The 15,775-nt window shown below is 34.9% G+C and overlaps 1 protein-coding gene across 3 annotated transcripts in view; it reads left to right on the plus strand.

Moving 5' to 3' along the window:
* ATAD2 (ATPase family AAA domain containing 2) overlaps positions 1–15,775 on the plus strand; it is a 64,409-nt gene that overhangs the window by 15,071 nt on the left and 33,563 nt on the right. For all 3 annotated transcript variants that reach the window (XM_059672795.1, XM_059672794.1, XM_059672796.1), the window contains exons 7-13: positions 1,606–1,752; positions 2,358–2,475; positions 8,459–8,566; positions 10,996–11,104; positions 11,377–11,492; positions 14,291–14,465; positions 15,550–15,638. In XM_059672795.1, the coding sequence (XP_059528778.1) occupies positions 1,606–1,752; positions 2,358–2,475; positions 8,459–8,566; positions 10,996–11,104; positions 11,377–11,492; positions 14,291–14,465; positions 15,550–15,638 (862 nt within the window). The remainder of the gene's footprint in view (positions 1–1,605; positions 1,753–2,357; positions 2,476–8,458; positions 8,567–10,995; positions 11,105–11,376; positions 11,493–14,290; positions 14,466–15,549; positions 15,639–15,775) is intronic.

Below are 15,775 nucleotides of genomic sequence, written 5' to 3' on the forward strand. Positions count from 1 at the left end.
TCTGAAATGCATTTTAAATGTCTGGTGTTTTACATGATCATAAGTAGATTATTTGAGTTATTTTCTTATGTAACTCCGTGACAGCCAGAAAGGCTGGATGGAATGTACAAACTGAAATTTAAAAGGCAAAAGGCTAAGTAAGGAGATACTTAAATTTGTCAACATGTTATATTTATTTGAAGCTTAAGTATAGTCATCAATATTTATGAAACTAGCAGTAATACCATAAACTTTAGTTTGGTACTTACTGATAGTAGTCTTTATTTTTATTTTTATTTATTTATTTATTTTTTATTGCTTAAAGTATTACAAAGGGTATTACATATGTGTCCATTTTTCCCCCCACCCTAGTAGCCTTTATTTTTAATTTATTTTTAAAATTTTTATTTATTGATTTGAGAGAGAGAGAGAGAAAATGAAACATTGATTTGTTGTTCCACTTATTTATATATTCATTGGTTGATTCTTATATGTGACCTGAACCTGCCAACTTGGCATCTCAGAATGACAATCTAACCGACTGAGCTACCTGGCCAGGGCTAACAGTAGCCTTTAAATTTTTTTCTCTAGTTCCTTTTTTCTTCCTCTAGTTGTTTTTTTGTTTTTGTTAAAATATATTTTATTGATTTTTTACAGAGAGGAAGGGAGAGAGATAGAGAGTTAGAAACATCGATGAGAGAGAAACATCGATCAGCTGCCTCCTGCACATCTCCTACTGGGGATATGACCGCAACCCAGGTACATGCCCTTGACCGGAATCGAACCTGGGACCTTTCAGTCCGCAGGCCGACGCTCTATCCACTGAGCCAAACCGGTTTCGGCCTCTAGTTGTTTTTAATTCTACAGTTATTTTACTTCATTAAAAATTATTTAATGTTGTGAAAGAATTAAATTCTTTATATATATATTTTTTTATTGATTTCAGAGAGGAAGGGAGAGGGAGAGAGAGAGAAACATCAATGATAAGAGAGAATCATGGATCGGCTGCCTCCTGCACACCCCCTACTGAGGATCAAGCCCGCAACCTGGGCATGTGCCCTTGACCAGAATCGAACCCGGGACACGTTAGCCCGCAGTCTGACGCTCTATCCACTGAGCCAAACCAACTAGGGCATAATTAGATTCTTCTATACAAGAAGCAATCAATGAATGCATGAATAAGTGGAACAACAAATGGATGTTTCTCTTTTTCCCCCTCTCTCTGAAATCTACCGGTAAAAAAAAATGGAAAGAAAAAATTAGCTTCTTTCTATGGATAATCTAGAAGAGCCCGGCCGGTGTGGCTCTGTGGTTGAGCATCAACCTGTAAACCTGGAGGTCACTCTTTGATTTCCTGTCAGGGCACATGCCCAAGTTATGGGCACGATCCCCAGTTGGGGGTGTGCAGGAGGCAGCTGGTCAATGATTATCTCTCATCATTGATGTTTCCATCTCACTCTCCCTCTCCTTTCCTCTCTGAAATCAATGAAAATATATTAAAAAGAAAAATAATAATTTAGAAGTAAATACATTTTAACAGAAGGGTCTCTTTCTCAGTTACCCTGTGTTAAAAAGTGTTAACATTTTGGTGTGAGTATCCTAAGAGTAAATATATTTAAATTGTAGAATCATCTGAAGAGGGTGAAGATCAAGAAGATGAAGATGATGGTGAAGATGAAGATGATGATGAAGAAGATGGAGAAGAAGATAATCAGAAACGATATTATCTTAGACAGAGAAAAGCTACTGTTTACTACCAGGCTCCATTGGAAAGTAAGTGCTATTTTTTTCCCAGGAGATATAATTATATTACCTGTGTCTTTACTGCCCTTCCTCTTTTATTATTTTTTTAGTCTTTATTTTGCATAATACTCATAGTTTTTGTCTTTCTTAACCTATCTTAAAAGTGCAATAAGTCAATTCTTCGAAAAAGAGTTAACTTTTAGTTATTACCCAAAGCAAATAATTGGGCTGTTTTGAAATTTCATGTCTGTCTTTAATTATTTTAGGTTTCACAGCTTTCTACTTAATTTGTCAGTTTATATAACTAGAACTGCTTATGGTTTATGTTATAGTTGTGCCTCAATGCTTATGAGCATATACTTGCAGGTCTGATAGTGAGCTGTTATCTATCAGTATAATCCTAATGGTTATTTATGGCCAGCGTATGTTTGGTTGTTGGTGTATGTGCTGTGCATATTTTCAGTAGAAGCCCTGCAGACATAAATAATTGAAAATATGAATTGTAGAATATTCTATAGTAAATATGTACTAATATTTTCATGGAAGGGGCAGTACCTTTGTAAGTGTTTATATGAAGAGCAAAATTACCTTCAAACCTATTTATATGTCACGTACATTCTAACTCCTCCTTTCAGAACCTCGTCACCAGAGAAAGCCCAACATATTTTATAGTGGCCCAGCTTCTCCTGCCAGACCAAGATATCGATTATCTTCTGCAGGACCAAGAAGTCCTTACTGTAAACGAATGAACAGGTTTGGTTTTGAAGTAGTAATTGATTTATGACAACATAATTGTGGCTATGTTAAGGTAGAATTCTAGAGTCTTAGAATTGAGGATATCAGAATAGAATTCTAGAATCATATATTTGGGCGAGTAGTTAACTCTGCCTGTAGTGCTTTAATTTCTACTACCATTGACTAGTTTTTGCTTCCACTAATAGGAATTGTTAGTAACTACCATGGTAAGGTAGTTTACTCTGTTGTTCCACACTTTAATAATAGAGAGCTACCTTTGCTTCAGTGTTTACTGTATTCCTAGCTTGGTATTAAGCATTTTATGTAGACTATTTTCTTTAATCTTTACGTTAAGTTAAATATAGGTTTAATCTTGTCTCCACATACTATCACAGATATATTTTTCTACGATGAAAGCGTTCTAAGTTACATTGCTTCTAGACCTGTCATGACTCTGACTATCTTTTTCTGGATCGATCTTAAAAATTTCTTTCTTTTATAAATGTTGTATTAATTTTCTCTATTTAAATTATTTGTGGGTTTCTTTTTTTTCCACATCCCAACATGTGTTGCTTGTTTTTCATATTTAAATCCAAACAGGTAATTCTTGTTATTTCCTCTTTCTCCTAAATAACAAAAGTTTTTCTAATCTATTAGAACTTTCTGGCTAATAGTAACATTGTAGTAGTTTGTGAATGAGGGAGCTCATTAGTGAAGACTATAAAGGCAGGAAAAAATGACACTAGTGTGGGAAATGGCACTTTTTCCCTAATAGTAATTTGGTCAGAAGTAAGACTGAAGTCCTGTGAGAATTCAGCTATTTGAACAGTTCTTAGAAGTCTCCTCCTAGAAGCAGACTATCTGATCTTGTTTTGGTCATGGAAGGCAACACCTTTGTAGGTGCTGACAAATTTCCTGTCTTCTAGGAAAAATATAAAACTGTATCCCTGGGTCTTTTAATTTCAGAGTGCCAAAATCACAAGTGTACATTCTAGATTTCTTGTGTCATCATTCCTTTTCTCACAACTAGAAGACCAGGAAGGCAAACTCAACCTGCCTGGGCTGTTCAAGATAAATTACACTTGAAAGGAGGCCACATTGTCGATACTTTTCATAGGCCCTTTGTTAAAGGCCAATATTTTGATATTGGATGATGTTCAGAAAAGGAGAGTAAGACATATTGCTCCCTGGAATCCCCAATAATCATGAGGCCCAGGCAGTTCTTGGTTGCCTGACTCAAGGGACAGGTCTCTATTTGATTCAGCAGAAGAGAGAGGCCGGCAGTTACTTTGAGATTTCATTTCTTCCCTCATCTTTACTGGAAGTAGCATACTGGAAATAACTTACTTGTTGACTGACTACCTCTACAATCATCGCCTACAGTGTATCTTGTAGCAGGTAGGAATTTTTTGCCCTTTTTGGTTCACAGAGTCTACTCTTTCTCTATATATAAAGAGTCTCACATTGTTGCATAGCTCCTTGGGTACAGGATTTCTTACCCCCTCCAATTATTTAACAAATGTCTGAGTACTGCCATGTGCCAAGTACTATGGATATAAAAACGATGAAGCCAGGATTCCTGCCCTTGGCTGTCATAGACTAGTGGAGGATCCTGGCACATTTAAATTAAAGTATGAACTATGATTTACGATGTATCCTAGAGTCATATTATGTGGCTTGATGACCTTCTTAGTGTTGATTTTGATAACTCTTTAAACATTTTCTCTTTGATCACAGCTTTATTGGGACATAATTCACATACATATAGTTCACCAATTTAAAGTATACAATTCAATAGCTTTTAGTATATTCACAGAGTTGTGCAACTATTACAGTAAATTTATTTTATTTTAAAAATCTCAATGTTTTTTATTTTAAAAGTGTTTATTGATTGATTTGAAAGACAGAATGAGAAACATGGGTTGTATTGTTCCATTTATGCATTCGTTAGTTGATTTCTTGTATGCTCCCTGACTGGGGATTAAACCCACAACCCTGATATATGGGGACGGCACTCTAATCAACTGAGCTACCTGTCTAGGGCCCATAATAATTTTAGAATATTTTTCTTGCCTCAAAAAGAAACCTATACTCTTTAGTTATTACCCCCCCACTCCCAATACTTCTACCGCCCTACCCCTAAGCCACCACCAATCGACTTTCTGTCTTTATAAATTTGCCTGTTTTGGGTATTTCATGTAAGTGGAATCTCTTGTGACTGGCTTCTCTCACTTGGTATACCACTTTCAAGGTTCATTAGTGTAGTGGTATGTATTAGTACCTCATTCCTTTTCATTGCCAAATGAGATTCTGTTGTATAAATATACCATATTTTATTTATCCATTTATCAGTTGATGGACATTTGAGTTGTTTCCACTTTTTGGCTGTTAGAAATAATGCTACTGTGAACATTTGCATACAACTTTTTTTGGATATATGTTTTCATTTCTCATGGGCATATACCTAGAAGTGGAATTGCTGGGTCAAATGCTAGCTATATTTAATGTTTTGAGGAAGTGCCAGATTGTTTTTCAAATGGCTGCCTTATTGTACATTCCTACCAGCAGAGTTCCAGTTTCTCCATGTCTGTCTAATACTTGTCATTACCTGGCCTTTTGAATGTAGCCCTTTAAACCATTTCTTTTTAACTTCTTCACAAGGTGATGTGAACATCTCATTTTTTTTCTAACAACTTTAATGATACTTTGCTTAGCCTTTTTATTTTTTAATCAAGAGACCAGCTTCTGTTTATAGTTCATGTTCTACTACAACTACTTAGGCATAGAAACAAAGCACACATCCAAAGAATCATTTGAACATTGCTTTTAGTATCATGGCAAATGGTTAAAAAAGCTTTCAGCCACAGTGAGGGAGTTTCCAAGGGTCTTTTGGCAACTTATCATAGCAGAGCTTCAGGAATATTGCCTTTAAGCAGGAATTTCTTCCTTATGATTGATAACCTCTAGTCATCTAAGGATTATTCTTTAGCGTAATCTGCAGTTTCTGGAACAAGACTAGTCCTTTGAACAAGAAGATAATATAATGCAATTGTTTCACCGGTATTCCAAGTACTCCTTCCTAGTTAAGGAACTACAACTGGCGACTCTAGCACTTTAGTTAGGTTTACAGTGCTTGTCCATGCCAAATTTTTCAACAGTTTTTTGTAAAATGAAAAACACGTACACACACACACACACACACACACACACACACACACTCTCTTGGATATGTGTGTTTAGAATCTTTTTTAAACTGAAATAATGGCCTTTCTTCAGTATAGAATAATTATGAAGAACCTGGACCCATGATTAGAACAGCTCAGGTTGCCAGCTCAGTTCCACCACTTACTAGTGACTTGGCAAGTTACTTAACTTCTCTATGCTTTAGTTTTTTGATCCACACAATGTGAGTAATCGCACCTATTTCATAATATTGTGAGAATTAGATGACTTAATACATATAAAGCTTTTAAAATATTATCTGGCACACATTAAGGGCTACATGTAATATTGTAACTATACTTTTAATGTTTTAAAATAATTCAGATTTGTAAATCAAATATTGGAAACTTTATGACAGTCCACAAAGTCTTGTTATTTGCTTGTAACTTTACTGGTTTGTGAAATAAACAACTGGAAATCACCAGTATAGTAGTGTATAGGATTTTTGGAATAGACAGGCATGAGTTTAAATTCTGACACCATCATTGACTAATTCTGATATTTTGAACAAGTTCTTTAAACTATGAGCCACATTGGCTCTGACTGTAAAATGAGCCTACTTTTCCAAAGTTTTAATTAATATTACATGAGATAATATGTCAACCACCTGGCACAAGAAGCACTTAGTAAATGTTAGTCTCTTTTTTTAAATTGTGGAGTTAGTCTTAATTACATGTGAATGCATACTGAATTCACATACAATTATGTGAATTATGTGACTACAAGTTAGAGTCTCTTTGTAATATTAACCTATATATATATAAAAGGCTAATATGCAAAGTGTCCCCCTGGGAGTTCGATCACTCACTATAATGTGCGCTGACGGGGGGCGGGGGGGGGGGGGGGGCGCGGAACAAAGGAAGGCCTGCCAGCCTGGCAAGAGAGGCCATGGCCGGCTGCAGGAAGGCCCCAATTGGCCCTGATCACCGGCCAGGCCTAGGGACCCTACCCATGCTTGAATTTTGTGCTCCAGGCCTCTAGTTGTAATATAAAATTGGTAGGTTTTTTATATAAAATTTCAGACTTATACTAGATAGTTTTAGTTTCAGGCTGATCACAAAGGCGTTTAGGTAGGTGGACAGTGGAGGATTATTTTCTCACTTATATCTATGTTTCCACAACCCTTTTTCCAAAAACTTTGGGCCATTTGTGCTTTAGAATTCAGATTTTTGAGAGGGATTTACAAAGGTAACACGCAACATAAATATCTCCAGTAGTGTCTGGGCCAGCACTCCTTAGTCAAATACATTAATTCTATAGCAAAACATATGAGTAATCATAGTAAGTGGGACAAATGGAGACTGAATTGCCTTTATGACATTTCAGATTATGTTTTGCTAAATGTATAATGGAAAAGCTTGTTTTCAGAGTTTTTTTAGGTACAAGATTTTGGACCTACATTACGCAGGCAATAGAAAAGTGAACCTTTTATATTTTTGAAAATATCTACTTAACCATGATTGCACTCTGACTCAGAAAAAGCTCTAGACCCGGATCCAATGGAATAATTAAAGGTTTTCCAGCCAGATTCTTTGTTTGGGTTTTGTTTTTTATTTGTTTGGTTTTCCCCTGTGGGTCTTTTGCAACTGTCCAAAGGTAGTAAAAATGATTTAAAAATTCTTTGAATATTCATAGCACTTGGGATCTTATTTAATACTATCAACCAGGCTAAGAATTTCATTATATTTTTATTTTTGTGTGTGAGAAGATTGAGATACGGGTTTGATAACTCATTTACATTTACACAGTGGTTAAGTGGTAGTTGTGAATTTATGGTTGATGATATACTGTAGATAAAAGGCTATTGTATTTGTCCCTGTTTCCTACCATTTTTTTTAACCCTTGAGCCCCTCGGGTTTGCATAAAAATTCTCATGTTCTCCTTCTAAGGTTATTTGACATTTTAAAATAGGTGATTCTCGCCCTAACTGGTTTGGCTCAGTGGATAGAGCGTCGGCCTGCGGACTGAAAGGTCCCAGGTTCGATTCTGGTCAAGGGCATGTACCTTGGTTGCGGGCACATCCCCAGTAGGGGGTGTGCAGGAGGCAGCTGGTCGATGTTTCTCTCTCATCGATGTTTCTAACTCTCTATCCCTCTCCCTTCCTCTCTGTAAAAAATCAATAAAATATATTTTTAAAATAGGTGATTCTCTTCCAAATGTAAAATTATATATATTATAATGTTGAAAATAATTTCCTCAAATTACTGTCCCAAAGATTCTGATACCCTCTTTATCTCATTTTTCTTTGAGAGTAACTGATTTATATAAAGACTAAGAAGTTAAAAGTAACTGCCTAGACCAGTGGTTCTCAACCTTCCTAATGCCGCGACCCTTTAATATACAGTTCCTCATGTTGTGGTGACCCCCAACCATAAAATTATTTTCATTGCTACTTCATAACTAATTTTGCTACTGTTATGAGTCGTAATGTAAATATCTGATATGCAGGATGTATTTAGGCGACCCCTGTGAAAGGTGTCGTTCGATCCCCAAAGGGGTCGCGACCCACGTGTTGAGAACCACTGGATATGCTCTCTTAGTGAACATTTGACGGTCAGCTTACCAGAGCCTTTTATCTTTTTTTCTTTCCTCTTAGTTATCCAAGTCTTTTATTTCCTTCAAAAGATTCAGCCAACAAAGCTTACTTCATTGGTTCAGCAAATGTATTAATTTTAGGATAAACCATTTTGGATTATTAGGTATTTTCTGATATTTACATCTTATGCCTTTTTTCCTCTGCCATTCTTCATCATGATTTTAGTTTTCTTCTTTACTTCAGGCGAAGGCATGCTATTCACAGTAGTGATTCTACTTCCTCTTCCTCTTCTGAAGATGAACAGCACTTTGAGAGACGCAGGAAAAGGAGCCGCAATAGAGCTATCAACAGGTAAGTGCTGTATTGAAGCCTTTTAAAACTACCACCTTTTTTTTTTTTAATGGTGAGACAGCTGAATAATTTGGGAATAAGAACAGTTTGACTGATTAAAAAATTATACAACAGATTAATGTATAATAACAATGCAGCCCTAGCTGGTTTGGCTCAGTGGATAGAGTGTTGGCCTGCGTACTAAAGGCTCCCGAGTTCAATTCTGGTCAAGGGCACATGCCCGGGTTGCAGGCTTGATCCCCAGTAGGGGGCGTGCAGGAGGCAGCCGATCAATGATTCTCTCTCATCATTGATGTTTCTCTCTCCCTCTCCCTTCCTCTCTGAAATCAATAAAAATATTTAAAAACAAAAAAAACAATGCTGTCTTGTTTGAAATATCTTATTGAAACTAATAACAGATTAGAACATGTTTTCTTGTGTAACCATTACACACAGCTCAAAATAATTCAATTTTTTTCAAATATACTTCTTTTAAAAAAAACCAATAATGCATTCCTATTATAAAATACTTTAGGAAAATTGAAGGGTTTACTCATTTTATAACTCCTTGTAATATAAGTTCACATATACTAACCAACTTATTTGAGTCTCACACTAATTACATGAAGTAGACAGGGCAAAGATTATTTCCATTTTACAGATGTGGTTGGGTGATTGAAAAATGCAGTTCTTGGATCCTAATAATATGTTCTTAGAGTAGGCCACAAATGCTTAACAAAGTAGTTGGAACATAATAATTGAAGGGGCATGCAAATTAGCCATTCTTTGTATCCTAAACTTTATATTATCACATTAAAACTACCCTGTCCAATATGGCAGCCACTAAGTCACCTGTGTCTATTAAATACTTGAAATGTAACTACCATAATCTGAATTGAGATATATTGTAAGTTTCTATGAAAAACACATTCTTGAATTCCAAAGATTTAGTACAAAAAAAGAAAATGTAAAATAGCTCAATTTTTAAAATACTGAGTTTTGCATGTTGAAATGATAATACAGGATTTTTGGATATATTGTAACAAATAAAATGGATTATTAAAATTTTACCTTTTTGTTTATTGTGGCTAATAGAAAATTTTAAATTACAATTTTGGCTTGCATTTCATTTGTTGGAAAGCAAATCAAATCATCAAAAAGCTGTATACTTAGACTTCTTGGATTTTTCTTTGCTTTCATTCATAGAAATACGCATCTAATCCTATGGACTTTATATTATGCAGTTATATTTCTTTTTTTAATTGCTGATATTTTACCATAGTAACTTTATTTTTACTTATTTTTTAATCCTCACCCAAGGATATTTTTCCATTGATTTTTAGAGAGAGTGGAAGAGAGAGGGAAAGACAGAGAGAAACATGGATATGAGAGAAACACATCAATTGGTTGCCTCCTGCACGTGCCCTGATGAGGGCCTGGACCGAGAGGAGCCTGCAACCACGGTACATGCCCTTGACCAGAATCAAACCCGGGACCCTTCAGTCCACAGGCTGAAGCTCTATCCAGTGAGCCAAACCAGCTAGGGCTATATTTCTATTAAGAATTATTTAAGACATAGTCTTTAAAAAGCTGCAAGTGCAAACTTGTTCATCTTAGATTTCACAGTATAAATTTCTCATAAAGTTTGGGGATAGCAAGAATTGTCACTTGGGATGAGCATGGTGCTTCCACTTGTGTTCAGTTGCAGCAGTTATTCTTTGCTTAAGCATTCTGGTACAAGTTATCTTAACCTCTAACATATAAGCAGTTTTCATTTTTCCAACACAAGCAGGTTCTTTTAGGCACATTCTTTGTAACATACCATAACCGGTTTTGAAAGTAGTTAGAAAAGTAGTGATTCATTGTTGCCTGAAAGGGTTGGTGTGGACCAGATGCTGGTGGATTATGATGATTTTGCTGAGAGGTATTATAGCAGAGTTGTTGCAGATTTGAAGACACACTGCTTGGATTTCTGAATCTGCCACTTACTGGTTTGTGATCTTTGGCATTTTAGTTTACCTTACCTGTGTGGGTTTGTTTTCTTTTAAAGGAGGGGAAATAATAATATCTACTTCATAAGACTGTTGGAGGATTTAATGGATTAATATATCTAAAATGTTAGACACGATCATTATAATTATAATGTGTATTGATACAATCTGAATTCTCAACCATGAATTACCTTATGGTGATGCAGCTTCTTAAAAACTGGTATTTTCATTTGATTGTATTTCTTTAATAATAAAGCTTCTGATATAACCTCTTTCTAACAAATTCTCAACCTATATAGAAAATGAGGAAGCTGAAATACATAATCTTAAGATTGCTCTTGTTGAAATTTAATTTATTTTTAAATTTTTTAAGGAAAATGCTTGTGTTTTATCATGGCATTTGGGGGAGAAAGGTGAGTTGATGGTTTTGTTCATTTTTTTCACATCTTTTTAAAATAGGTGTCTGCCACTAAATTTTCGGAAAGATGAATTAAAAGGAATTTATAAAGATCGAATTAAAATTGGAGCAAGCCTTGCTGATGTTGATCCAATGCAATTAGATTCTTCAGTGAGTACTGTCCTGAAATGTATGCTTGAACTGTAATAATAGTGTTCTTTAACTTTAGTTTTAAAGGTGTGTTTTTTTATCAGTTTAATTTTTACAGACTTTTTTCTTTCTTTCTTTCTTTTTTTTTTTTTTTAATGTTTAGACCACAACTAAGTTATGTTTTAGTGTTAACTTAGTTGATTGTGTGTAGGTTATGTATCGTTTAGGGATAGAGTGACATTTTAATTTTGACTCCAAATCAAAGAATGTCTGTATTTCCCTTCCATCACCAGGTTCGATTTGATAGTGTTGGTGGTCTGTCTAATCATATTGCAGCTCTAAAAGAGATGGTGGTATTTCCATTACTTTATCCAGAAGTCTTTGAAAAATTCAAAATTCAACCTCCAAGGTAATTTAATTATACATTTTATTTTAGCCCAAAATCTGCATTATGCTACTGTTGTCCAGATAATGCTTCTCTGTTGAAGTATTTTAGGTCTACAATAATTTGTATGTTTTTCCTGCAAGGTCCTGGGTGCTTTGAATATTTTTACTTAATGTTTAGTTTAAAAAATGTTTTCAAAATTGATTCTCCATGGAGAAAAAAGATTGTCCATGGTTTTTCAAACATTTAGTGAAATTCCTTCCATACATACTTTTTTCTCATTTTTAAAATTGAGTTTAAATTTGTATCATAGTAATACATGTACATAGTTTTAAAAATTAAATTGTACTATAAGTCTTTAAAGAAAGGTAGTAACCCACTTCTCTACTCTCCATTTCACTTCCCATGTCTGTGGAAAATTAATTTAAGTAAACTTTAAATTAGTAAGCTTTTTATTCTTTAGCATTGTAAAAGTTGTATACTGTAAAACAATCAGTTAAAACATTGGTGAATTCAGTTTTGGTCTTTAAAATTATTTTTCAGGAATATTAATCATAACAATTTTAATCAGATATTAATATTAAGTTATAGCATTTCTTACAGGAAATATTGGAACTATCTAGTTAAAGTAATCTAGTAAATTTAAAAAGGAAGAACAAAGCCCCTGAATTTTTTCCCTCTTTATGTCTCCTTTACAACATGTATTTACTTCCATAGAAATCAAATATATGATTGTGTAAACTTGTTTTCACATACATTCTCTTTGTATTTTAATAACTAAGTAATATTCCATTATGTGGTTGTGTCACATTTTATCTGCTTTTGCTGTTGCTGACTGTGTAGTTTTTTCCTAACTTCTCATTATCATAGTGTCAATATTATGTACATCTCATTGCTTCCTCTTTGTGTGAATCCTTAATTCCTTCTTTAAGATAAAGTCTCACAAATTAGTTTGTTGGCTCAATAGATACGTTTTTATTTTTTTGAATATATTTTTATTGATTTCAGAGAGGAAGGGAGAAGGGAGAGAGAGAGATGGAAACATCAATGATGAGAGAGAATCATTGATTGGCTGACTCCTTCACGCCCCACACAGGGATCAAGCCCAAAACCCGGCATGTGCCCTGATCAGGAATCAAACTGTGACCTCCTGGTTCATAGGTCAATGCTCAACCACTGAGCCTCACCGGCGGGGCTCAATAGATATATTTTTAAAGTCTGTACCTACCTTGGTTTTTGTACGTAGAAATCACTGTTGTTTTTTCCATTTGTTTGTTTAGTTGTTTTCTTACCAGGTGCTTTATTCTTTACATCTCTATTTGATTGCCTCTTATTGTCTTTTCTTTTATAGTTTATTAATTTTTAATAGATTTCATCTGTCACTTATGACTTTTCCCCTGCCTTTCTTATTTTGTCATTGCTGTTTTTCTGGGATTTTCCTTTTTATTTATTTATTTTTTTAAAATATATTTTACTGATTTTTTACAGAGAGGAAGGGAGAGGGATAGAGAGTTAGAAACATCGATGAGAGAGAAACATCGATCAGCTGCCTCCTGCACACCCCCACTGGGGATGTGCCCGCAACCAAGGTACATGCCCTTGACCGGAATCGAACCCGGCACCCTTCAGTATGCAGGCCGATGCTCTATCCACTGAGCCAAACCGGCTAGGGCGGGATCTTCCTTTTTAAGTGTTTCTTTTCAAGGATAGTTATTTGATGATCTGAAACTGATTATTTCATATTAGTTTAGTAGACTTTAATTTATGACATGTATTTCTACACCCTTTTAACATTTCTATTAAGAATTATGAGCCTGACTGGTGTGGCTCAGTGGTTGAGCATCAACCTATGAAACAGAAGGTCAGAGTTCAATTCCCTGTCAGGGCACCTGTCCAGTTGCCAGTTCAGTCCCTAGTAAGAGGCAGCCGATCGATGATTCTCTCTCCCTCTCCCTTCCTCTCTCAAATCAATTAAAAAAAATTTTTTTTAAGAATTATGAATAAAGCTCATTTTCTCAGAATAAGAGCAACAAATAACTTTGGAACTTTGTGGAAAACAAAGCAAAGCAATAGGTTACCCTATGGCAGTGATGTCACAAAAATTATTTTAAATTATTTACACTTCTTAGTCCCTATCACCCAACCACCATTATTTAAGTTCTCTTTTACCTTCCTTTCCTATTTAGTTCCAACATGCTTTTTAACAAAACTTTTAGTGTTATGTTACTGTGACTGAAGCCAAAGATTGTAAACTATGAAGTCTTTATTTTAAGTGTAACTTTTATGCAAGGAAAGGTAATATGATGAGCATAATGAATGAATAAAAGAAAATAGGTTTTACACTTCATCTTAGCCAAAAGACCTAGATGCAATTAAAAGAAGATATGTTTTAAAGGGTTTTATATAGTTTCAGTATTAATTTTGTAGTACCAATATTAATTCCAAGGTTTTAAATTGTGCTCTGTGAATTGAAATATTTCAGTTGTCTCATTTAGTTTTTTAAAAAAATATGTTTCTATTGATTTTAGATAGGAAGGGAGAGGGAGAGAGACAGAAACAATGATGAGAGAGGATCATTGCTCGGCTGCCTCCTGCATACCCCCTACTGGGGATCGAGCCTGCAACTGTGCTTGTGCCCTTGACTGGAATCGAACCTGGGACCCTTCAGTCCGCAGGCCCATGCTCCATACACTGAGCCAAGCCGGCTAGGGCTCATTTACTTTTTTATTCACTAATTTAGTGCACTCATGAATTTGGTTTGTAATTTTGTCTAAATAGTCTTGTTTTTTGATGTGTTAATAATAATACTTATTCTTTTACAGAGGTTGTTTGTTTTATGGTCCACCTGGAACTGGAAAAACACTGGTTGCTAGAGCACTTGCCAATGAGTGCAGTCAAGGGGATAAGAGAGTAGCATTTTTCATGAGAAAAGGTGCTGATTGTCTAAGTAAATGGGTAGGAGAGTCTGAAAGACAGCTACGATTGCTATTTGATCAGGTATGATATTAAAACTTACCTACATAGATTTTTAATCAATGTAGATGTAAGTATGTAAGGATTAGATAAATCTTGCATTTAATTACTTTTCATAGAGCAAAAATTCAGAAGACTTACTCAAAATATGTAATCTTGCCCTGACCGGTGTGGCTCAGTGGATAGAGCGCCGGCCTGTGGACTGAAGGGTCCCGGGTTCGATTCCGGTCAAGGGCATGTGCCTTGGTTGCAGGCACATCCCCAGTGGGGAGTGTGCAGGAGGCAGCTGATTGATGTTTCTCTCTGATCGATGTTTCTAGCTCTCTATCCCTCTCCCCTCCTCTCTGTAAAAAATCAATAAAATATATTTTTAAAAAAATATGTAATCTTCCTAGATTATTTTTCTTTGTGTATCAAGATAACACTGACCTATAAGGAATAGTTTTATAGTAAGAAGAGAAAGGAATGATTGTATATAAGTTCTGTGGAGTCTTAGAACCTAGAAAGAGAGTGGTAATTTCATACTTAGGGAGACAACAGTAGTGAGCTATGTCTCAATAGAAGATTAGTTCATCCCCAGACTGGCTTTAATTTTATATGCCAGATTGTATTGACAGTACATTGTGAGATAATATATTCTGATCTACTAAGGCATATTGTTGCAGATGCTTTGAAATCTCTTTATGGAACTCATTGAGTATTTTAATTTTACTGAGGTATGTCTTTTTTAAACTTTGGCATCATCATGCTAATTATTTTCCCATCCAGATATGGAGGGAAGGTTGTATCACTTTCTACTCTTTATCTTATTGTGACAATTGGTCTTTTATAGATTTTTTTATATGTCCCAATAACTGTAGCTATACAAAATCTAAATTATATAACCAGTAAAGTATGTATTGAATATGTCCAGTTGAAATGCAAATAAAATTAAAGTATATGTTATAATTTAGTCTGAACCCTTAAAACATAGTTCTTGAACTTACATTTAGATTTATAACTTAAAAATTTTATAAGCAAATTTTAATGAAATGAATTAAAATGGTTTATATTGTCTAATATTTGAAGTTTCTCATGATAACATGCAACCACTGGACCTACTTTCTAGGCTTACCAGATGCGCCCATCCATTATTTTCTTTGATGAAATTGATGGTCTGGCTCCAGTTCGATCAAGCAGGCAAGATCAAATTCACAGGTAAAAACTTGCTTGATAACTCCTGCCTTTTTCCCTATATTCTGAGCTGTATTGGTATTATATGAGCAATACAATGATTAAATGGTGAAAGAAACTTTACAAAGCAGTAGTTTCCCTTTTTCTTTTCTTTTTTCTTA

The sequence above is a fragment of the Myotis daubentonii genome, chromosome 17, assembly GCF_963259705.1.
Source record: "Myotis daubentonii chromosome 17, mMyoDau2.1, whole genome shotgun sequence".
NCBI classification, from domain to species: Eukaryota; Metazoa; Chordata; class Mammalia; order Chiroptera; family Vespertilionidae; genus Myotis; species Myotis daubentonii.